The sequence below is a fragment of the Tursiops truncatus genome, chromosome 8, assembly GCF_011762595.2.
Source record: "Tursiops truncatus isolate mTurTru1 chromosome 8, mTurTru1.mat.Y, whole genome shotgun sequence".
NCBI lineage: Eukaryota > Metazoa > Chordata > Mammalia > Artiodactyla > Delphinidae > Tursiops > Tursiops truncatus.
The window spans coordinates 64,300,800-64,324,424 of NC_047041.1; the positions used below are offsets into that span (position 1 = coordinate 64,300,800).

Consider the following 23,625-nt stretch of genomic DNA (forward strand, 5'->3'; position numbering starts at 1 on the left):
GAAAATAAAGATGCAAATCCTTAAAAATTACTAAAAGAAAAAAAAGCTGTAGTCTTTGTATAAGTGAAAGAAATGGGAAGAATACAGTCTGATTAAGGTTTTCTGTCAAGAGATAAGATGAGAGATTCTGAACTGCTAGGGGAGAGGAAGAGGGAAGGGAAAGAGTTGAAGATGGAATAATGCTAATTACATTACTATTCCTAAGGATCATGGCAGCTAAGTCTTACATAACACAATGTGTCAGGCTGTGCTCTGCATGAGACAGGCACATATATTTATATTTTACTTATATTAAATTTATGTACATGGTCCCATTTAAACCTATGAGGGAGTACCATATAATCCTCATTTTACAGATGAAGTGTTGAGACAAAGGGAGGTTCAGTGACCTCCTGGGTGACTTGCCCAGAGTCCCACAGCTAATAAGTGGTGGACCTGAGAGTTGAACCCAATCAACCTGGGTCTGGAGTTTGTGCATTAAAATTTACCCAGCGCATTTTTAGGAGCCTGCCCTTCTGCCTCTTAAGACCAAGTCCCTATGGGAGAAGCAGCCTATCTCTTTAGGCCTGGGGGCTTAGCATAGACAGCACTGTGTCTTTCACTTCCCAGGTGTACCAGAGAGGTGGCCCTTGAGCCATCGACATGCAGCAGACAAGGAGTAGACATGGAGACATGGATGTGTCCTTGAGTGAGAGCGAGAGAGAAGCCCCTATGTTTCTTGTGGTCCCAGAGCAGAGGGGAAGCCCTGGGCTTGCACCCCAGCTGTTGAACGGGGCACAGAAGCAGCTGAGAAAGAGCTGATGCCACAGCAGAGGATGCAAAGGGGTCCCTCCAGTGGGGGATCAGATGGCGACGGGTGACATCTCAGAGGACGACACCATGGAGCCAGGGATCAGAGGGGCACGTGGTATCTCATGAGACATAAGCCCACAGCAGAGACAGAGGAGGATGGGGAAGCACATACAGCTCTCTCCCACCGACACTGCAGTCCACGTGCTGGCAGTGTTACCCCATCTGGTTCTGCCATCAACTCCGGGATCAAGTTACGGGGGTTTGGAAAATAATGAAATTGACAGTTTAACTCTGAAATGTCTGGGAAAAATCACAAAGATGGCTGCTGCATGTATCTGGACATGATCAGAACACATTTTTGATATCAGTCAACAGGGGCTTGAGTCAAAAAAAATGTAGATATAGAAGAAATACATTTATTTTTGCCCACCAGAGTTCAGGTCATGTAAAAATTTGAACCTGCCACAGCCTGAATGTTTAAGTTCCAGACTCCTAGGGTGCAATTTCAGAGAGGATATACCTTTTGAATATTTCTTGATGACCTTTTCTCTGATGGGTCTGCTCCCTGGCTCCTGCCGGGAGCCCTCCCAGCAACTGCTACTTGGCCTTTCTCTGCTGGACCCCGGCTCCCTGACGATCAGGAAACATGTTCTGCTGATCTCTGTACCCACAGTCTAGCGCTTCACCTGAACTATATTGATGAGACTGAGGTGAAAAAATATTTATGAAATAGTGAACTTAGCAACTGACAATAAATGTATCCTGCTCACCCCTCCCCTACCCCAAGACATCTGTGAAGTATTAACTCTTTAAACTTCTCTGCACTTTATTCTCACATCACAAAGCTACTTGCCTGGACCCAGGTCTTCTCACTTCATGCTATACTTGCCTTTATGTGATGACAAATTAACACTGTCTCAGCTTTTAGGGAAAGCAACTAGAAGAACCTACTTCAGCAAGGCCTCTGTATTTTCCTAAAAATTTAGGTTCCCATGGGAAAACTTCCTTTCCACATTCAGGATCAAAGGAAGGTTTCCCTCCCTACTTACAATCTAATCAAAAGTGGGAGAGAGACAATCCGTCTCTACTTTAACTTCTAGGAGACTCAAGAACCAGAGTTTTGTTCAGCTTACGTGTCTGGATATCACGTCCCTTTCCTCTTCCTGTTTATTCATGGACTTTTGCCTTTCCATTTTAACGGTTCAGCACATCTGTACTGTGTGTTTACTGTAAACTGCATCAAACTCTTTTTCAGAGCAGGGGGAGGAAATTGAGAAATAAGCAAACATTCTCAGAGAAGGTCACCTTGACCTTTATTATTAGAAAACAATAAATGTATCTCCCCACTTTGCCAAATACTTAGTGTACAGGGTTGAATAGTGTCCCTCCCCAGTATCACGTCCGCCCAGAACCTCCAAACGTGACCTTATTTGGAAATAGGATCTTACGGATGTAATTAACTAGAGATCTTGAGATGAAATCATTCTGGATTTAGGATGAGCCTACATCTTCATAAGAGAAAGGAGAGGGAGGCTTGAACACACAGAGACAGAGGCAGAGAATGGAAAGATACACCTACAGGCCAAGGAACCCCTAGAGCCACCACAAGCTGGAAAAGGCAAGGAAGGATCCTCCCCCAGAGCCTGTGGAGGGAGCACGGCCCTGATCGCACCTTGATTTGGGGCTTCTGGCCTCCAGAACTGTGACAGAACGCATTTCTGTTGTTGTAAGCCACCAGGTTGTGGTAATTTGTTCTGGCAGCCCTAGGACACTAATGTACTTAGCCACACAAAAAGCTGTCCAGTATTCCTGCCTGTGTGTGCAGCCGGACACAAAATTCCTTGTAGCCAAACCCAAAGAAGGGCTGTTGCCTAAGAACCGTGGTGAGTCATCCTTGGCACTCAGCCTGTCTTTGGGCAAGAGGAAGCAGGGGCGCGTCTAGAGTTCCTGAACCCTGTGTAAGGAAATATTGATGCTTTGCTGCAGACTGACTTTGTTTGTTGATAAGCAAACTGATTTTCAATTAAAGTAGAGGCTGCATGAGTGGAAGGCTCCTCTGGATTTCCGAAAGCTTGGGACTGAATGTGATTACGGAGTGAGTGAGAGAGCTGGTTCTGTCCAGTGCAAGGCCCTGGAAGGACTCTGCATAGAAGGAAGCGAGGGAGGATGACTGCCCAGCAAGGGCATTTTAAAGCCGGGGCAGGAATGCAGAGGGTGCAGGTGATCACGTCGACAACAAGAGTTAACACTTCTCTAGTGCTTTCCATTTGCCAAGCACTGATCAAAGTCTTTCCACATATTAACTTATTTAATTCTCCAAGGAGCCACTAGGCAGGGGTGAAGGGTTCCAGCTCTACATCTGCAGTTGGGATGCTGTAGACGAAAAGTTAAGTAAATTGGGAACACACGTGCCTGTGACTGAAGAGAATGTATCGAGATGCCGCCACATCAAGGGCAGCTGGGAAAATTACTGGGGAAAACATGGAGGAATGCAGCACCCACATTTCCTCCCTCTTCTTTCTTTTTCAACTCATCTTTATTGAGTGCCTAGACTGGGTCAGGAGCTGTCCCAAACATCATGCATACAAACAGGAAGAAGTCACAGTCTGCCTGAAAGCAGAGTCTGGAAGGTCCAGACAAGTAAACAGACTCTCTGCACACAGTGTGAAGCACGGCGGGAAGCAGAGAGTGCTGAGGGACAATGGAAGAGGGGCCCTTAGTCCATCCCCTGGTGTGGGGCAGCGAGGATGAAAGGGAAAGGGAGGAGAGCAGTCAAGGAAGGCTTCCTGGAGTAGGTGATGCTAAGGGTGAGTTTGGAAAGATAAGCAGGATTAGCTAAACTAGTGTCACCCAAACCTGGTTTCCCCAAACCAGCACCTGGGGAGCTTTTTACAGATTCTGCTACCACTATACACCTCCTCATCAAAATCTCTGAGGATGAGACCCAGAATCAGTATTTTTTAAAAGGTCTCCAAGTGATTCTGATGCAATTGGTCTGTAGATCTGCTTTTAGGAGCCACTGATCAAGGGAAAAAGGGATCACACGTATGGCCAGCAGATTCATTTGTTAACAAGAATTAGTGAGGTTTTACTGAGCCCTGACCACGTGCCCCACCTTGTGCTAGGCCTGGTGACACAGATATGAATAATAAAATCTGTCCTCAGAGAGCCCATGGTCTAGTGAAGTGCTTCTCAGCCCTGGATGGACATTAAAATCCCCAAAGAGCTTTCTTAAAAAAAAAAAAAAGTCCCCTTCCAAACCAATTAAATCATAATCTCTGGGGTGGAGGCCAAGTGATTTCAAAGTTCAGCCAGATTTGAGACACACTGGTCTAATGAGAGAGAGACTTTCAGACAACGGAACATTCTCTTACAGGGTGATGATGCAATGACAGAGACACGCGGGCAAAAAGGGGCTTTCTTCCCAGCTGGGGCTGGCTTCTAGAAAAGAGGTCACTGGAGCTGAGTCTAAAACGACGGAGAAGAAATGGTAAGGGTAGAGGCTGGGGAAGAGGTTTTGGGAGGAATTCCAAGCAGAGAGGACAAAATGGGCCAACACACAGAGACGAGAAACAGCCTGGTGTGAACAGGGAGCTCAGGGCAGTTCCCCTAAGTCCACGCTGTTTACAGAGCCTCCAAAACAAGGATGGTGGGCAGTGGGGCTGGAGACGTGGGTGGAGGAGAAAGCTTAGATCCATGTCTAACACCGGACTTTATGCCTGATCTTGTGCACATGGAGAGTCGTTTAAAGATTTCAAGTAGGACAATGACATGGTCGCGGTGAGTTTTTTAAAAAGATGACTTTGGGCAGTGGGGAGTATAAACTTGAGGGGTAAGACTTGAGCCAGGAAACCAACCAGAGGCTGTTGCAAAGGAAGAGACGAGGCCTGAACTCAGAAGTGAGAGGAATGGAAAGGTGGGCTCGTTGATGGACTGGGAATGGAAGACGATTAAAGGAAGACACTCAGGTTTAAGCTCACATGTCTGGTCAGATGGTGGTATCATGACTTTAGACAGAGAATAAGAACAGAAGCAGACTCGGGGCGGGGGGGAAAAGATGTACACAGTTTCAGTCAGATTCAGTCTGAAGTGCCTGTGGGAACACCCAGGAGATGTGTGGCTGAAAGTCTGAAGCTAAAGGCAAAAGTCAGGCTAGAGAGAGTAACTAGGAAGCCCTCAATGTATAGGTGCTGCAGAACCCAAGAGCAGATGGGATTACCCTGGGATGCGTATCATGAGAGCAGGTGGCCAAGGACGGGTCCCTGGGGAGCACTTAAGCGACCACTGGAAGTAAGCCTTGCCCACACAGAGTTAGGAGCAGTCGGAGAGATGAGGATGTTCTGGGGTGTGGAATCCTGGAGCTAAGAGAGTGAAGAGTTTCAAGGAAAAGGTGGGATCCTGTAAGTGAAAGACTCGAAAACAGCCATTAAATCCAGCCGTTAGGAGGCCCATGATGACTTTGCCAAAAGCAGCTTCGAGGTCGTATTGGGATGTGACTTGAAAAGTGGACGGGAGGTGGAAAAGTGTTGACTCTTTGCACAAGCCTGAAAGAGGCAGAAGAGGGAGTCTGGACATAGAAGCGAACAGGGGGGTCAAGAGGAAACACGCTGACCCCTTCCTTCTCCTCCTAAGGCTTCATCCTGGACATTTCCACCCCTCATCTGCCTTTCTTGTGTTACCCCCCAGCCCCACCCACTTGACTTGGTTTGAACTCTTCTAGGAGTCACAGGCAGACACTGAGTTTCATCATTTTCCAATTACTTCTACTCACTCACTTCTCTACTATTCTTTGGATTTGCTGTCTATTTCAACATCTGGCAGCTGCAATCGGGGGGAGAGGGCTACCAAGTTTGCAGCTTTGGGGTGCAGAGAGACGGGGGACAACAGTAACGGACAGGATCCCAGTCCTTTGCAGAAGCCGGGAATCCACACTGCTCTTCGCTGGTGAGCTCCTGGGAGTTTCCAAGTGTGCTTAACATTTTGCTATCAGAGGACACCCACAGCAGGGCTCAGCATCCTGCCCAGAATGCTGTGATCCAACGCCCACAGCCGCAGATGGGGCTAGAAGGCACCACCGTTTCCCTAGAAACACTCCCACTGTCAGAGCTGCATTCGGGGCTGGTTCATCAGGGCTGGCTGCACTCCCGCTGGTACTGCTTGGTTCCTCATTCTTCTTCCCAACTGCTGAAATCTCACTGATTGTAGGAGGATGCAATCAACCTAAGACCCCTCCCCCTGGTCGTGGTAGTGAGGGGGTTGCCTGAAAGCTCCCACCCATGACCCAGCCTACTTTCTCAATCACTCCGCCTGAGCAAAACATGAGCTTGGTGGACATGTCGGGGAAGAAGGCCTTCATATGGAAACTTTAAGCAAAGATCAATCATTGCCCTATTAGGAAGAGACAGCAGAGGCTTTCTAAAGGACTCATGAGGGGAAGCCATGGCCTTGGGAGGAAAGCAAGAGGTCCTGCAGTCAACAGCTCCGTTTCACATAAAATGCAACATAAGCAATGATCTCTAGGCAGACCAGCTGGCAAGCAGGTGGGGATCCCGTGGCTGGCATCTGTTGGGTTCTCCCAACCCAGCGGTCCAAGGTTACTTCCATATGACACACAGCAAGCCTGAACAGAACTACCAAAGAAACATTGCTTTCTCTCTCACACTTCTTAAGTGTGGGTGACTAGAGGGCTAGAGGACAGTGGCAGGTGATGATGAGGTTCTGTGAGGGTTAAAAGTAGCCTAAAAAATGTGGGAATGTAGCCCAGCCCCATCCATGTGGCTCAAGCAATCCCAAAGGCATAGGAATATTCCTTCTTGGTCTGGTCAAAGGTTCGATGGAGAAGTTTGAATCCAGTCTACAGGGAAATTAAGGTGCATTTTGAGAATTTTGGTAATTACTGGGATATTTGTAATCTAGGACCATGAAATATCTATTGTCAGAGAAGCTGAGAACCTGGGAGCATGTTGGAACCTTGGAGACACTTGGTCCAACCTTCTCACATAGAATGAGGACACTGCTGTCTGGAGGGAAGGAGCCCTCCTCCAAGGAGGAGGTAACCAGGGACGGGGTGGGTAAGATGCCTTAGCACCCTATAGTCAGCCCCTTTTCTTCAACATCTTGTATCTTAGGGTTTGAGAATTCACTCCAGCATGGCAAACAAGACTCTGGCTGTCCCCTGGGAAGAAGGGTTGAATCTCAGGTTTGTTTTGTTTGTTTTTTTTTCCCCCATCAACCTCCAAGAAACCCACCCCCACGGGGGCTTCCTACCTCTTGGGGTATGTTCCATGCCATGTACACGTGGCTTTTAAATTCGTCCATCCAGACTTCAGCCACCCTGAGGGCGTTCCTGCGGACGTGGGCGGTGAGGTCCTCGGTGTAGGGCTTGTGGGCTCGCTCAATGTGGGCAATCCGCGAGCAGGGCAGGACCTCCACGCTCCCGCCACACTGCCACACCTGCGGAAGACACGGGCCACGCATCAGTGCCCAGACCTGACCCTGAGCCTGGAACCCAGACCATAGGTGACCATGAACGCGAGCTCAGACATCCAGCTCTCACCTTCCTCTCCTGCCTGCAAAGGGAGCCAGCTGTACCTTATTTCTACTCCTAGAACAGGAAGGTTATTGAGTCATTAATTTGTGTCTTGTCTCCAGTTGCTGTGGATTTACCAGCAAAGAAGTAATGCACCCTCCCTCTCCAGTCTTTCCACCCTCCCTCCCCCAAAGAAGAGACTAGACATTTTGTGACCAGCTATCTGGGTTCTTCTTGCCCCGGGGGAGAAGTTAACAAAATCCTTGATAACGGTCTCTGCAGCAGTGCTTGACATGGAGGGACCAGCGGAGCCTCCCAACAGAGACATCACCTTAAAATGGACCACCTGGGCCTGGACACAGATGAGTGATCTCCACAGGGAGAGCTAGGCGCCCTGCAGCAGCTCCATCTTTCCTGGGCTCTGAGTTCTGTCAGAACCCAAGTGGGGGGGGGGGGGAGCTATAAATAAGGGAATAAAAAAAAAAAGAAGGGAATAATATGAAACTTCTCCCTGACCTTGGTGAGTAGGAGCTTGGACAGGATGCAATTTGATTTTGAAAAATAAAAATGACCTTGTAACCTGAGCGTTGAGGGACAGTGTCTTGGAGCCCTTGCCACAATCATTCCAGACACTGTGGGAGTTCAATGTTCTGGAATGTGCACATCCTTTTGTGTCTTTAGGCCTTTGCCCATTCTATTTGTAATTTTGGAATGTCCTCCCTACTCCTTCTCCAGCTGAAAAAAAATATCATCTCTCAAGATCTTGGCCACCCAGCCACACTATTGTGGGCTCTTTGCTTCATTCTTGGGGCAGAGCTTCCTCCTCTGGCCCTCAAAGCTCTTGATACCACAACTTACCTGCTAATAGGTCAGCCTCGCCTTAACTGTGTTGCTAGAGGGCAGAACCCATATCTCATTCGTTTCTCATCTCCAGCACAGAACACAAGGCCTGGTACGTACAGGTACTTTGTAAGTACTTGTTGAATAAATATATAAATGATTGATGCCTAACCAGACAATCAATCAGTAAATGGTTGGTGCTTAGAAAAGTGGGATGAATCTGAAACACCTGGTCAGAGAGGATGAGTGAGGCTTCTGGTGGAAAGCAATCAGGATCTCTTGATGGACAGCGGGGGTCACTTATTAGGTATTGTCAACTGGACAACTTGGCGGGTGACACTTGCGCGTATAACGTGTACCCATCGACAACCATAGGTCTTCCTCCAAGGAAAGGTCAGCTTCAAATTTAGCTTAATTCCCCTCCCCACCTCGTGCTAGTTAGGAAGAGAATGTCTTCTCTTCCACCAAGCTATTTCACACCAGTTGGTCCTGTTGGAAGTTGGAAGGCAATGGACTGACTTCCTAAGCCTGTCTTGCATTTAGTATATTATTAATATTTAGGGCCAATGGAAAGGAAGCAAGCATCCCCACTGAGCGTCCACTATGTGGCAGGCACCGGCACAAATCACACACAGTAGCTGTGTGACCTTGGGTTATTCACTTGATCTCAGGGTGCCTCAGTTTCCTCATCTCCGATGGGGATCCTAAGAGTTCCCATCTCAAGAGGTTGCTGAGGAGATTAAAGTGCTCATAGACAAAGTGCTTAGAAAGAGGCCTGGCACATAATTAGCGCTCAGTCAGCCTCGGCTATTACTGAACAAATGATACACAGCAGAATCTTCAGAATAACACTGTGAGGTAGTGATTATTGTCTCCAATGCCAAACGAGGAGACTGAGACCAAGGCTGTCCCTTGCCCAGGACCACACAGCCAGTACGAAGGCAAAAGGATGAGTCTGGGGCTTCCCTGGTGGCGCAGTGGTTGAGAGTCCACCTGCCGATGCAGGGGACGCGGGTTCGTGCCCCGGTCCGGGAAGATCCCACATGCCGCGGAGCGGCTGGGCCCGTGAGCCATGGCCACTGAGCCTGCGCGTCCGGAGCCTGTGCTCCGCAACGGGACAGGCCACAACAGCGAGAGGCCTGCGTACCGCAAAAAAAAAAAAAAAAAAAAGGATGAGTATGAGCCTGACCGAAGCTCAAGGAAGAGCCAGTGTTTCCCCAGGTGACCATGCTTTGAAGGAAGTTTCCACACCCAGGGGTGGTTCCGAGGACCAGGAAAGGAAGCCATGGAAGGCTCTAGGGTGTGCACCTTTATGTCCATGACCCATATATTCTGGGGACTGTGCTGATTTCCAACTCACTTTGCTCAGATTTTCAAGGAAAGCCTGTGAATATGTTACTGATGACACACGGAGTCAGGGTAATTATTCTTTGTGCCACTGGAACGGAGGCTACTAATTGACATATTTCAGCGACCCAACACAGTACATGATTTGTAACAAAGCTCTTTTATTCCAAGACCTGTCTCTCAAAGAGTCAGTCGCCATTTCATCTTAGAGTGGGAGCCTCTGCCTTGGTTCTAATCAGAAGGGTGGTGGCAGCACCTCCCATTCTGCCCTTAGCTGCACAGTGAAAGGAGCCGTGTGAATTCACTGCTGACCTCTTGAAGCTACTCCCCTTTCCCCATCCTGTAGCCACTGCCCTCATCCAGATCACTGCCATGTCCCATCTGGACTCTGCAACAGCCTCCAAACAACTGCCCTCCCTCCTGCCTTCCTCGTCCAGTCTCTTCTCCACCCAGCAGCCAGAGTGATCTTTTGAAGGTGTACATTGGATCCCGTCCCGCCTGCACGGCGCCCTCCCCAGCACAGCCCCTGAGGCTCCGGGGGTCTGGCCCCTGCCCACCCCTCCAGCCTCGTGCTTGCTTCCTAACATACTCCGTGCTGCAGTCATGCTGACAGTTTTTACTTCCTCCAGCATGCTGGGTTTCCTCTCACCTCTGGATTTCTGCACATGCAATTGCATACCCACCCCGCCCTGCTTCACCTGACATCCTTGGGGTGTCAGTTCAGCGTCACAGTTCTGTATCCCCTTCAACTAGGTGAGCCTGTCATGCTCTGTGGTCCCAGCCCTGTCTTTCCCGACCATGACACTGGTACTGGTTTACTAATCTCCTTCCCTCTTTCAAAATGTTCTCCGAGCTCTTCACCACATTCTCCTTTAGACATGTGCTAAATGGTGCCTAGAACAGATCACGGGTTTCCAGCAGAGGTGGGATGGCTGAGCTGGGTGGGAGTAGCGCATAGTTTATAAAAGCACAGCTTTGGAGCCAGCGAGAAGTGGATTCCAGTCTCTACCTCTGCCACCTGCTGCTGTGTCACCTTTGGCAGGATATTTCTCCTCCCAAGTCTCAATTTCGCCCGGTAGAAGAAGGGGATGGAGTGCAGGTAGGTGTTTGACCCCGAGCCTGCCTCCGGGTGAGCTCTGTATGCGTGGCAGCCGAGGTGGGATCAGGACATCTGGGTCTATTCTGACCCCACCATGTGCTGGCTGAGCGGCAACACTGGGGTACTTCACATCCCATCTATGAAACTCAAATGACAGTGATTGCTACACTGAGCAGTGGGCTCTGGAAGCCCCTGTCGTAGTGCTCGGAATATTGTAAGCCCTTATTAGCCTGCACTTGTTATTATTATTTTGTAATAACCATTATGACTGCTGCTAGTGGCTTCTCCTGTACAGCCACCTTCAGGGGACAAATGATTGCAGAGGAGTCACGTGTCTGGCTGAAGCCCAACAGACAACAGACGTGCTGCCCTCCAGAGTGCCTGGCCCGGCAGGGAGAGGCTCCTCTCCAGAGACTGGAAGCACCTGTTCACCTAGAGCTTGTCTCCGCTCTCCTCTCTTCTGTGAAAAGAAACTCATCTATCGTGAGCATCTGCCTCGGATATAGCCTTTGGGTTCCTGGCAGCTTCTGGTTGGAGCAGAAGATGTGTATTTGGCGTGTTTGCCCCTTCACTTCCGGACCCTGACCAATGACCCTGAAATAAACAAGAGAGAGCCTGTGCTCCACGATCCCCGCACGATGAGCAGCTCCGCTGACCAATGGCTTGCTCCAGAGAGAATCTCAGAAGTCTTACCCACAGCTGATCTCAGAGGCCCTCTCGTGGATGGCAGACAAAGGATAGGAAAGAAAATCATTGGCATTTGGACCTCACGAAAGATGACATCATGAAGCTTCCATGGAGGTTTGGGAGGATGAGGAAGTAAAATGGATCCAGGCCTCGGACACAGGTCTTAGCTGGCATGATTTGGCAAGACCCAAACCAGATAGAGGCTACAGACGGGAGGCATTGTGCCAGAGAAGCAGGGCCGCTGGAGGGAGGGCAAAGATGCGGGACAGAATGATGGCTTAGCATTGCAAGTTCTAGGGGGTGGAGGTGCCAAGAGGAGGAAGGGCAAGGGTTGGCTGCCAAAGGGGTGGCTGAGAGATGAAGACCAAGGGTCAGCAACCAAGATGGCAGATGAGGTCGCAGGGGTCGCAGGGCACAGGAAGCCACTACCAAGGCAGAACTTAATTTCTACCTAGTGCGCTTGTGAACCAGGCTCATAACGAGTGAGGCGTGTGCTAGTCTTACAGGCCCTGGGGATGCCTGGTGGCACGTCAGCCCAAGGCTGCACCTCGTGGCTTCTGGATGGGCACTGGGCAACATGTTTCCTGACCACACCAATTTTTTTCCTGTCTCTGTGCCTTTTCACCTGCTATTCCATCTTTCTGGAATAAATCCCCCACTTGTTACCCACCTCAAATCTTACCTTCTTTCACCCACTCAGTCTAAATTAGATCCCCTCTGAATACCTTTAGCACCCCACCCTTTTTCTTATTAACGCTTATTCACAATACTTCTATTTACGTATTTCTTCGTTCAATGTCTGCCCTCCACCTCCATTGCCCTGCTAAAGTATAAGCTCCAGGAAGACAAGGTGCACGTTGCATATACCAACACCAGGCACTCAGGACATGTTCAATAGCTGTGATCTGAATGAGTGATTCCAGCAATCCCAGAGCCCTGGGCTTTCATTCACCATAGAGAGAGGCGGCTTAACTCGCTTAGCTGGCTCCTCTACTAAAGGCCATAAACATAAAATGGGCCAGATTTTACTGAACACAATGACTTCCTTCAGACCCAAGTGGTTTTTCAGCAAAGCTCTGACATTTAAGTGCATGCTGCTACAAACGAGAAGAGTTACTTTGGCTGCAGACTTGAATTACCGTTATAAAACTCGGGAAGTTATCAAATGAACCTGGGCGATTGCAGGCGGTTTCATCTTATGGAACCATGAACTCACTGTAGAGAAAGCCCCCCACCTAGCCAACGCTTCCAGACGCCCACGGAGGAGCTGCTGGGCTGCCCCCAGACGTGACTGAGAACCTGAACTGCTGTAAACAGAAGGGCGAGTCACACTCACCAACAGCCCTTCCCAGGGAGCCCTAATCCTGTGACTGTTTCTGAAGAAACTTGGTGCCTCCATCTGGGAACTACAAGAAAGCATGCAGGTCTTGCGGGCTGGTAGACAGAGTGTGAATCCTGCCTCTGTCCCACATTAGCCTTTCACTTGGACCTGTTCTTGGATGTCAGTTGCCTTTTAATTGGGGCAACTGGCAGGTTTAAAAGAGATGCTGTATGAAAAGCTCCCTCTAGCAAAGACAGGCATCTAGTAGGTTCTTAGGAAGGATCAGGTTCCTTTCCCTTCCCAGGGCTGGGAGCTGCTGGTACAAGGTCAGGGTCAGAAGACTGAGTTTATGTCCTATGTTTGCCACTTACATAAATAAACCTGCTTCCTTCCCAAGCCTCAGTTTCTCCCAGCTGCCAAATGGAGGAGCTGGACTCAGTGACATGTTAGATACCTTCTACTTTTTGCATTCTGTGGTTCTAAGTGTTCTTGCCAATACCTCAAATATTACCCAGTATTTGAGACAACCGGTAGAGTTGTGAATTGGGAGTTATAAAATAGGGAGACACTGGAGGCAAGACATCAGGATACAGTGTGACCATTTCTCCTACTCAGAGTCTGGTGATCACTCTGTAGTCTTTGGTAGGAACAGCAGATAACACTGCCATGTTAAATCCGTTCACTGGTTAATGTCCTTTTGAAGCACTGGGTTAAGAAGGATTCTGAGGCTCCATCTGGGCTTAGTGGAAAAGCATGCCACCATTTATTAGTAATATCTACCGAGGGTAAGTGATTGGAGGGCAGTGGCACTTTAGTCTTGTACTTCATAAGCACAGTCCACAGGATAAGATCCCAAATCCTGTCCAGCTTTTATCTCCTTATGACATTTAATGAGCTCTTCTCTCTTGGCAAAATCTTCCCACTGTTCCCTTAGCCCAGACATCCTCCTTCCTGCTCTCCGTCCAACCAAAGCCAGCCTAGCCCTGTTCCTCCAAAGTCCTGAAATACGATTCGCACCACTCAAGTGGTCCTTATTTCTTGGCTCATCTTGTTAATTACCTTTTTATGTGTAGCTGTCTCGCCTAACTTGGCTGTGAAATGCTGAGACAAGAGTCAAAAGCCAACCCAGGCAGGCTGGGGGGAGGAAGACAAGGAAGATGGAGGCTGAGGCCTGAGAATGGCTGGCAGAAGACCAGCAACGTGTTTGCAGAGTGGCTGTAGGGTCAGAAATGCAGGCAAACAAAGACACTGACTAGGGCATCACCTAGACACCACATGCGTCTCACTCTAGTAGCAGCGTGCACGGGAATGAGAAGGAAAGAGAGGTCAAACCTGGGCAAAGCTAAGTCAAAAGCCAGAGGCTGTCAGCCTCTTCCCCCTGTCACATATATTTATTTGCCTGGCTAATTCCTACCTACTTTCCCTGTCTGCCCTGAATTTGGTAAATGCCTCTGCTCTGCATTCCCGTGTCACCCATACCTCCTCCAGCTGGGTGCCTGGGTACCTCGTATATGTACAGTTTAAAGACACATAACACAAGGGACAACTGTTTACCTACCGCCCACTTAAGAAACAGTATCGGCAGCAACTTAGAAATCTCTGTGTGCTGCTCCTTACCCACAAAGGTAACCCATTACCCTGAATCTTGTTAATAATTTCCTTGCCATCCAGCTCAACTACGTACTTAGTTTTACCTGGTTTTAAATGCTGTATACATGGAAGTGTATTTTCTGCATTCTTCAACTTGCCTCTTGCTTCATTTATTTTCATCACCATTGTGCTCCATCATATAAATGTACAGACATTTATTTACGCATTCTCCTGGTGGCCCACAGTCTGGTTGTTTTCAGGATTATGAACAGTGCTCCTTCGAATATTCTTGTACATGTCTCTTGGCACCCAAGAGAGAGCACCTCTCTGTGTATCTGCACATAGTGGAATTTCTGAGCCATAGGTTAGAACACGCGTTCAACTCTCCCAGGGAGAGTGAAACTCTTCCAAAGTGAGAATCCCATGTTCCAGTCCCACCAGAACAGATGAGCACTCATGTTGCTTTACAATCTTGCCAACGTTTGGCATCGTTCATAGATGGGTGTGAAATTCACTCTCACTGTAGTTTTAATTTGCATTTCCCTGAGTACCAGTGAGGTGGAGCATTTTTTCCTATTTATGGGCCCAAAACACCAGCCTGTGAGAGAAGACCCATGGCCACCTTGCTCTCCTTAAGGAATCTCAAGAGCCTGAACAGGGCCTGGCACATGATAGATACTCGATAAGTTGCATGAATGAAGGATTGAGAGTTGAGCCTTAGTTCTGAGTCATCCCCCTGTGCACTTTCCTCGGTGCTCTCCCAGGTTTCCAAAGGCAGACATTTCATTCTTTTCAAGTGTAAGGAAACATTTTTTAAAGTCTGACAATGCTTATTCTTCCATCAGACTCCACAGAAAAACACTCCCTGGGGATCCAGTTTCCCAAGCCCTATTCTTACAATAAAACACTGCCGAAAGGTCTTTTGGACAGAATTGCTGCTCGGGGGGAAAAAAAAAATGATGCTTTTTCTTGGAAGATGTCCCTGAAGGGGTCTGATTTTGGGTCAGCCATAAGAAGCCCTTGAAGCAGTTTCCCTGTTTGAAAGGGATCCTTCATAACGATCAGAAGGCAGCAGGAGGATTCCTCTGGTAGGAATCCAAGAAGAGACCAGCTGGGCTGGAATGTCTGGAAACTTTTCATGAAGAAAAAGTTAAAAGGCTGTTCTGCAGGGACTTGAGATTTGCTGAAATAGCTGTTTACCTATAGGAAACCCAGGGGCAGCCATGGTGCCAAGCTCAGCAAACCAGCCCATTACAGACAGGGGCCCCAGCTTTCCTTGGACTCTAATGCTCTGACTCTAAAGATTGGGACCATGAAAGTTCATTTCCTTATGGGAAATTCCAGGAGGATCGCTTAGCAAACACGTGGTCATTGAGATTAGAAGCCCTCTTTCAGTGGTTCCAAACAAGGTGAACTTATACATGGTTACCTTAAAACTCATAGCAGCCAACAGCCCTGATTACTATTGTCTAAATGCAGGCTAGGGTGGACTCAAGACAGAACGGAAGAAAAGGAAGAAGACAGGCCTGGTCCTACCTGGGGTTGGGGAAGTGAAGCCAGGAGAAGGGTGGTCTCCAAGAATGTGGCTGACTCCTAACACAAATCTGTGTGTTCCTCTATATCTCCCAGCCTTCTTTGAAGTCGGAAGGGATTGTGTGAGCAGCTCAGGCCAATGAAATAAGAGAGGAAATTACAGCTGTCACTTTCAGGCCCAGGTGGGTAAGTATCCTGTGTGGGAAACCCATGAACACTTCTACCACTTCTCCTCCCAATCCGCTGGATGTTTACGCCAAGATGACCTTGAAGTTCAAAGAAGGGGAACCCCTAAGCAACCTGAGTCCTCAAGTTACCACTTGGAGAAGAGCTGGCCAGGAGAGCCCCCCAACATTTAGAGGATTGTGAAGTGAGTGAGAAATAAACTTGTCCTGGATTCAGCCTTTGGGGTTTGGGGGCTGCTGTTGCAGACTGTGAACATTTCCCTGATTCACACAAGCTGCCGGCATGTGGAGAGGCAAAGTGACCAGAGAGGCTTGGGCCCTGCAGCATGGATAACAAGGGGTTCAATCTATTGGGTGAGACTTTGCAGCAGAAGTTTCCAGGCATGGGGAGAGACTGTCCAGGTCCAGATGATGAGTCCACTCAGAGCAGGTCCCCACTAGGGACTGAAGATACAGAGAGGAGATTTAGTCCCCAGTGGGGGAGAGAGGGAGCTGCCAGGGGTAGGCAGGTATTAGGACTCCTGCAAAACAGGCTGTAGGGGAGAGTCCGGTTCCAGTTCAGAACCAGAGCAGCAGTCAGAAAACCAAGGGAGAAGCCAGCAGGCTGAAAGAGGAGAAGCCAGGGGCTTGGAGACCACGCATGACTCGGGGCTCCTCCGACGGCCACAGGTAGCAGCCCCATGGCAGCTCCACAGATCCTAGTGTGAGCCAGCAGGAGGCGGGGCTGCAGCCACACCGCCAGCCCTGGTCAGGTGACACAGTCTAGCAGGGCTGACCCTCACAGCTTCCCCGTGCATGAAGCCGAGAAGGCTAGTTCCAGCCCAGGCGTTTCTATAGAACCAAAACTACAGAAGCCCCAAGCTCTGAGACAGAAGTATTGGCCACGTTCCAAATCAGGGTCCCATTGACACGCGTGCTCTCTACTCTAATTGCATCTTTTGTTTTGAACTAAGATCTCTGGCTCCATTACCATCACTGATGCTGTAGAGAATAATAATGAGCTTGAATGTCACAGGGACTCAGGGAACAATTTTCTGAAATCCAAATAAAACCCTTCCCGTCCCTAGTGTGAGAGTCATTTTTATCAGATAACTCAGCCCATCCATTTACTCAGGAGTTCTCAGAGCCCTCTCTGGTGGGTTAAGCCCCTCTGAGTTGCTGTAAGCGCCTTCTCCCGTGGATGTATCCAGAAAAGCTCGCTCTACCCAGCTGCTATTCAAAGCTGATCCCCAGGACTATGTTTAATTTATACTTTGCTATATGAAGATGAACCACTGACTCATTTAATGTGTTTCCTTTTTTATGTCTTTAATCAGTGGCTGTTTCTTTCCTCTCTCAGAAGCTTAATCTAATCAGAAACAGCCCCTACTCCCCATATGAACGGCTCGTTAGCGTGTTCCAATCAAATTCAAATTGACTGTCCATACCAGATGCCCCTCCCACACACATACAAAAAGAGTGACCCTGGTTCAAAGGATAAGGCAGGAGGATACGTTAGGAGGGTCCTTTCTGAAATGCAGGGCAATCAGAATCACTAGAGGAAAGTATAATACAATCTGTCACCTCCCAGCCTGGTGGAGCCAGATGACAGGTGACCCATGTGTCACTGGGACAGCACAGGTGGGGAAGTTTGGCAGACCCTGGGTGCAAACATTAGAGGAAAAGCTGTGTGTCTGGCCCAAGCATCACACCCACATTCGGCTCAGAGGAACGCTCGAGGTTATCGTTCAGATGATAAAACAAATCTGAGATGCTGAACATTTTCTCACGCAGAAGTATTTGTTCTAAAGAGTTTTCCTCTTACTCCACTGGAATTCAGATTAAGAAAGCTAGTGTGCTGGGTTTTCACTTAAAGAGATTTGCCCTTTTCATACACATCAAAAGGAATTGTCAGCTTGGGTTTCATCTCTGATAGGTACCTACAGCAAACTCACATTAAAAATGGGATTTACGGGCTTCCCTGGTGGCACAGTGGTTGAGAGTCCACCTGCCAATGCAGGGGACGCAGGTTCGTGCCCCGGTCCGGGAGGATCCCACGTGCCGCGCAGCGGCTGGGCCCGTGGGCCATGGCCACTGGGCCTGCACGTCTGGAGCCTGTGCTCCGCGGCGGGAGAGGCCATAGCAGTGAGAGGCCCGCGTACCGCAAAAAAAAAAAAGAAAAGAAAAAACAATGGGATTTACAAAAGAGATCAGCATTGCAGTATAGCAGAACTGCAGGGGAACTAACAGATTACCTTTCATTTCCCACCTGAGGTTCAAGGTCACATGATAATATAGAAGCACAGTAGGAAATGTTTCCAAGACCTCTGCCTCTTGTGAGACGGGAGGACATTGTGGTCAGAGAACAGAGGTTAAACAGTTTTGCTGTCAAATCCTACATTTCCCATTTGCTAGATTGGTGACTTCAGACATTTCATTTCACTTTCTGATATTCAGTTTTCTTGTCTGTGCAACGTGTCACAAAAATGACACATTGCAAAAGTAGATGTGAGGATCAAACGAGAGAATTTCAACACCCAGCCCAAGTTTAGAGCCCACTAAGTGTGAGGGATAACTATTACCAGTGTAAGACTCCACTGATGATAAGATTCACCACCGCAGTAATAAGAACTTTTCAGGGCAGGAGGAAACACCACATTCTGCTGAGCTTGACATTTATATATCCACCTGCCTACATGTCACCTCCACGTGTGTGTCTCTCAGGCATCGCAAGCTTACCTTGTCCAAAACCAAGTTCATGATTTCCTTCCCTGCCTCCCCAGATGTCCCTTCATCTTCCCCTCATCCGTCTAATAGCCCATGCCTGAAACCTACATAAATAATTATGTAACTCATCTGTAATTATGTCCTCTTCCTCCCCCTTCACAGCCAGTAATGCATCAGCAAATGCAGTCAGTTCTACCTCCTAAATATAGCTTAAATTTAATCACATCTCTCAATATGCACAGACAACATTCTGCTCCAATCATTTTTGTGTGGACAACTCTATCAATAGCCTTTTTTTTTTTTAAACCAGGAATGTACAAATGTCCTTATTCAAAAATACAAAATAAATTATCTGTAGGTATGGACAATGATAGCAGTAAACCATTCTATGTTGTCAACTGAAACCAGTAACTGATGGTTATAGTGATTTTCTTAAACATCAGCCAGCCTTTTCTTCAGTCATCTCCTTCAACTGACCTCTCTTAAAGTTATTGGTGAGGAACGCTGCCTTGAGCTTCCTTTCACATCTCATTAATGATGGTAAAGCACTATTCTAGGAATTAGGACATGCCACCTCCCATCCCACCTCCCATCCCACCCATTCCGCCCATTCCAGGATCCTTCTCTTCTTTAGGAATTTCTGTGACTATGACTTCTACTGTAGTTAACAGAGAGGCCACTCCAGCAGCATCCAGTAATGCACTTCTTACAACCTTAGCTGGATCGGTGATTCCTTTTTCCACCATATTCACAAAATCTCCAAGCATAGCATCATAACCAACTTCTGAAGAACTTTGCAAAATTTTCTCAACTTCAACACCTGCATTCTTAGCAATGGTCACTGCAGGAATTTTGAGTGTTTTAAAAATAATTTCTATACTAATTTTTTGATCTTCATTAGCTGGAGTTTTGAATCCAAGGCTGGAAGGCACTGAAGCAGGGCACAGCCCCTTCCCAAAACAATGCCTTCTTCAACAGCAGCTCACATAGCATTAAGGGCATCTGTAACTCTGTCTTTCTTTCCATTCACTTCAACGTCACTTGTCCCACCAACCTTTAGCACAGCAACACCATCTGAGAGTTTTGCCAGACGTTCATTCAGTTTTTCCTTTTCATATTCACTAGATGTAATATCTAACTGCTCGATGATTTCTTGAATACGCTTTTCAATTTGAGCCTTGTCACCTTTTCCTTTCAAGAGCATGGCATCATCTTTGGTCACAATGATCTCTCCAACTTTTCCTAAGTCATGAGGCTGAACATTTTCAAGATTTAGAGTTAGCCCTTCTTCTCCAAATACTGTACCACCAGTAGCAATAGCCATGTCTTTAAGCTGGTTCTTTCTATTGTCACCAAAACCTGGACCTTTGACTGCTACAACCTGAAGACCAACTTTCAGCCTATTCAAAACAAGTGTACTTAGAGCTTCTCCATCCACATCTTCAGCAATTATGACCAAGGGCTTATGGTGAGCGTTGGCAATTTCAAGAGCAGGAACAATGGACTGGACACCAAAATTTTCTTTTCACTCAACAGAACATACGCATCTTGGAATTCACATTTCTGACCTTTTGATGTATTAATAAAGTATGCAGAGATATACCCTCTATCAAACTTCATGCCTTCAATAATTTCTAATTTCGTCATTCAGTGTTTTTCCATCCTTTACTGTGATAACGCACTTTCTTCCAACCTTTTTCATCGCATCAGAAATGACGTTGCCAATTTCTTTGTCTCCATTGGCAGGAATCGTAGTAACCTGGGCTATCTCTTCTGGGGTTGCCACAGGTTTAGACTGCTTCTTAAGTTCAGCAATTATAGCATCAACAGCTAACATCACACCTCCCCTGATTTCCACTGGATTAGCACCTTTGCTAAGCTTCTCGAAGCCTTCCTTGGCGATAGAGCCAGTACAGTAGCAGTAGTGGTACCATCCCCACCCTCTTGTGTTATTGGCAACATCTTGAACAAGTTTAGCGCCAATATTTTTATATTTATCTTTTAAGTCAATGGACGTTGCAACAGGCACACCATCTTTTGTCACTCTGGGACTTCCCCAACTCTGTTCAATAATCACTGTCCTTGCCTTTGGCTCCATAGTAACGGCTACGGCATCAGCTAAAAGGTCTACACCTTGAAGCATTAAGGCTCGGGCATCCGCACCAAATTTTACATCTTTGGCATAAGCCCGAGTGAGATGAGAAGCCAGTGCCCTGGACACTGGCCTCATCTGGCGAAGGACTGAGGGTAATCGAAACGTTTCTGTGGGGCGGCGGCACGGCTTGCAGGCGACGAGACAGGCCGTCAGCGGTGAGTGAGGGACAGACTGCAGGGCACACACAGCAATGAGCCCGCGTCCCCTCCCTCCGCCTATCAATAGCCTTCTAACAAGTTTTTTTGCTTGTTTGCAAGTTTGTTGCCGTCCAATTCACCTTCTAAAATTATAAATCAGATCATGTCCCTTCTCCGCTTTAATTCAATTCAACCATTATTTATTTAGTATTTCCTTCCTTTGTGCTGGGGGCTGTAATATGAGATGGGAATTTTGTCACTGAACGAAACCTACAAAGCCCATGACTTTTTGGAACTTACATTCTGTGCTTTTCATTGTGTCCCTCCGACTCCGAAAATTCATATGTTGAAGCCTTATCACCAGCCCTCCACCATGTGACTGTATTGGAGACAGAGCCTTTAAGGATGTGATGAAGGTCCAATAAGTTTGTAAGGACTGAATCCTGACCAGACACAACTGGTGTCCTTATAAGAAGAGGAAGGAACTGTAGAGCTCTCTCTCCACCATGTAGGGCACAGCAGGATGGTGGCTGTCTGGAAGCCAGGAAGAGAGCTCTCACCAGAATCTGACCATGCTGGTTCCCTGATCTCAGACTTTCAGCCTTCAGAACTGTGAGAAAATAAACTTCTGTTGTTTAAGCCATCCAGTCTATGGTATTTTGTTATGGCAGCCGGAATTGACTAATACAGCACTCATTACAATTTGTAACTATACATCTATTCTTTGTTCCCTTTTATCAGCTGTCTGTCCCATTATACCATCAGCTCCAAGAGGGAAGGGGCTGTGTTTACTTTTTAAACATTGTATGCCAAATATTAAGCATGTAATTTTAAGCATTACATGCTCAATGTTAAACATTGTATGCCCAATGTCACCTATGGCAGGCGCCTACCAAATAACGTCAAATGAATGAAATTGCATTAAATGTACATAAAATTATAAGTGAAGTGATCGTGTCCTGGTTTGCCCATGACAACATTGGTTCATGCCTGCTGGTCCAGTGTAACAGTTAGTGGTATCCTCTTTTACTCTCAAAAGTGTTCTGATTTGGATAATAAATTGTAATTTATTTATATATTTATTATTTATCTATATATGCCAAATTTATCAGGCACAACCTGATTTTAGAAACACTGAAACCCAAGATAAGCATCTGCCTTGAAATCACAGTATTACTAATATTTTCTCTCCCCTACGCCATGATTTCTTTATAGGACTACCAATTCTAAGGCAGTGAAAATGACACACGCCGTCAAGACCTCACTCACTGATGAGCAGCATTTGAAGTAGGCATAATGAATAAAGCCAGACACACTGCATTGAGTGTGGCCAGCACTAAGCAAGGAAAGAGGTCCCGTTCATTAGACTATCCAAAACTAGAGAGAGAGCCCAGACACAGAGAGAGACAGGACCTTGGGGAGTAAATGTCTCCTGGGGGTGTTACTGGGGTGACTATCTTCAGGGCTGACTTTATGTGCAGGTAAGCCCGCTTGATGGAAAAACTTGTGTGTAGGGATAATTTCTGTAAACCATCATTGGTAAGCACTGGGAAATTTTACTCATCAGGATCTTGCCCCTTGCATCGCTTTACAAAGTGAAGAGCATTTGCAGTGGGAGTAGATGTCTCTTAATTCCCCTGCTGCAATTTCAGATTTGTGAGTAGGAGGATTTTTCAAAAGCAAACCACAACACTGTTTGGATGGTGATCATGATGAGACAGATGCTGATGCTGAAGAGGACGAGGGGGAGGAGGGAGAAGAGGAGGAAGAGGAGGAGGAGGGGGAGGAGAGGGAGAGGAAGAGGAGGAGGAGGGGGAGGAGGAGGGGGAGGAGGAAGGGCAGGAGGAGGGGGAGGAGGAGGGAGAGGAGGAAGAGAGGGGGAGGGGGAGGAGAGGGAGAAGAAGGGAAGGAGGAGGGGGAGGAAAGGGAGAAGGAGGGGGAGGAAGGGGAGGAGGAGGGGGAGGAAGGGGAGGAGGAGGGGGAGGAAGGGGAGGAGGAGGGGAGGAGGAGGGAGAGGAGGAGGGGAGGAGGAGGGAGAGGAGGAAGAGAGGGGAGAGGGAGAGGAAGGGGAGGAGGAGGGGGAGGAGGAGGAGGAAGGGGAGGAGGAAGGGGAGGAAGGGGAGGAGGAGGGGGGAGGAGGAGGGGAGGAGAAGGGAGAGGAGGAAGAGAGGGGGAGGGGAGGAAGAGAGGGGGAGGGGAGGGAGAGGAAGGGGAGAGGAGGGGGAGGAAGGGGAGGAGAAAGAGGAGGAGGGGCGGGAGAAGGAAGTGGGGGGCAGTCCCTGCTTAGTTTCTATCAGTCATTCTGAGGAGCTGATTCTGGCCTTGCCTGGTGGTCCCTTCCTGGAAAATTGGAAACACGATGTAATGGTGGCAAAGAAGTTACCTTCCAAGGGCACAACACAAAGCAGCAGGCAGACTCAATTAAAGAAAGACAAAATACAAAACAAAAAACGAATAAGAAAAGGAGTGAGAAACTGACTCTCTGGAGCTTTAACATCCATTGCTGGCTCCCAGGTTTTTTACACTTTTGCTCTTGCTTTTTTCCCCAAATCTGGAAATTATACATTGAGACATTACTATTACCTAATCCACAGCCTATAATCAAATTTCATTAATGGTCCCAATAATGGCCTTTATAGCTATTTTCCACCTTGGTCCTAACTTTTTAACAAGGTAACATTTTCTTCAGCTTGGCTCTCAAACC

General features: G+C 47.7%; 1 protein-coding gene and 1 pseudogene across 5 annotated transcripts in view; both read right to left on the bottom strand.

Annotated features, from left to right (window-relative positions):
* Window positions 1–23,625, bottom strand: part of GALNT18 (polypeptide N-acetylgalactosaminyltransferase 18) — a 350,962-nt gene that overhangs the window by 69,524 nt on the left and 257,813 nt on the right. For all 5 annotated transcript variants that reach the window (XM_033862552.2, XM_033862550.2, XM_073808621.1 and 2 more), the window contains one exon: window positions 7,060–7,245. In XM_033862552.2, the coding sequence (XP_033718443.2) occupies window positions 7,060–7,245 (186 nt within the window). The remainder of the gene's footprint in view (window positions 1–7,059; window positions 7,246–23,625) is intronic.
* On the bottom strand, window positions 17,987–21,522 carry LOC109552236 (60 kDa heat shock protein, mitochondrial pseudogene; annotated as a pseudogene).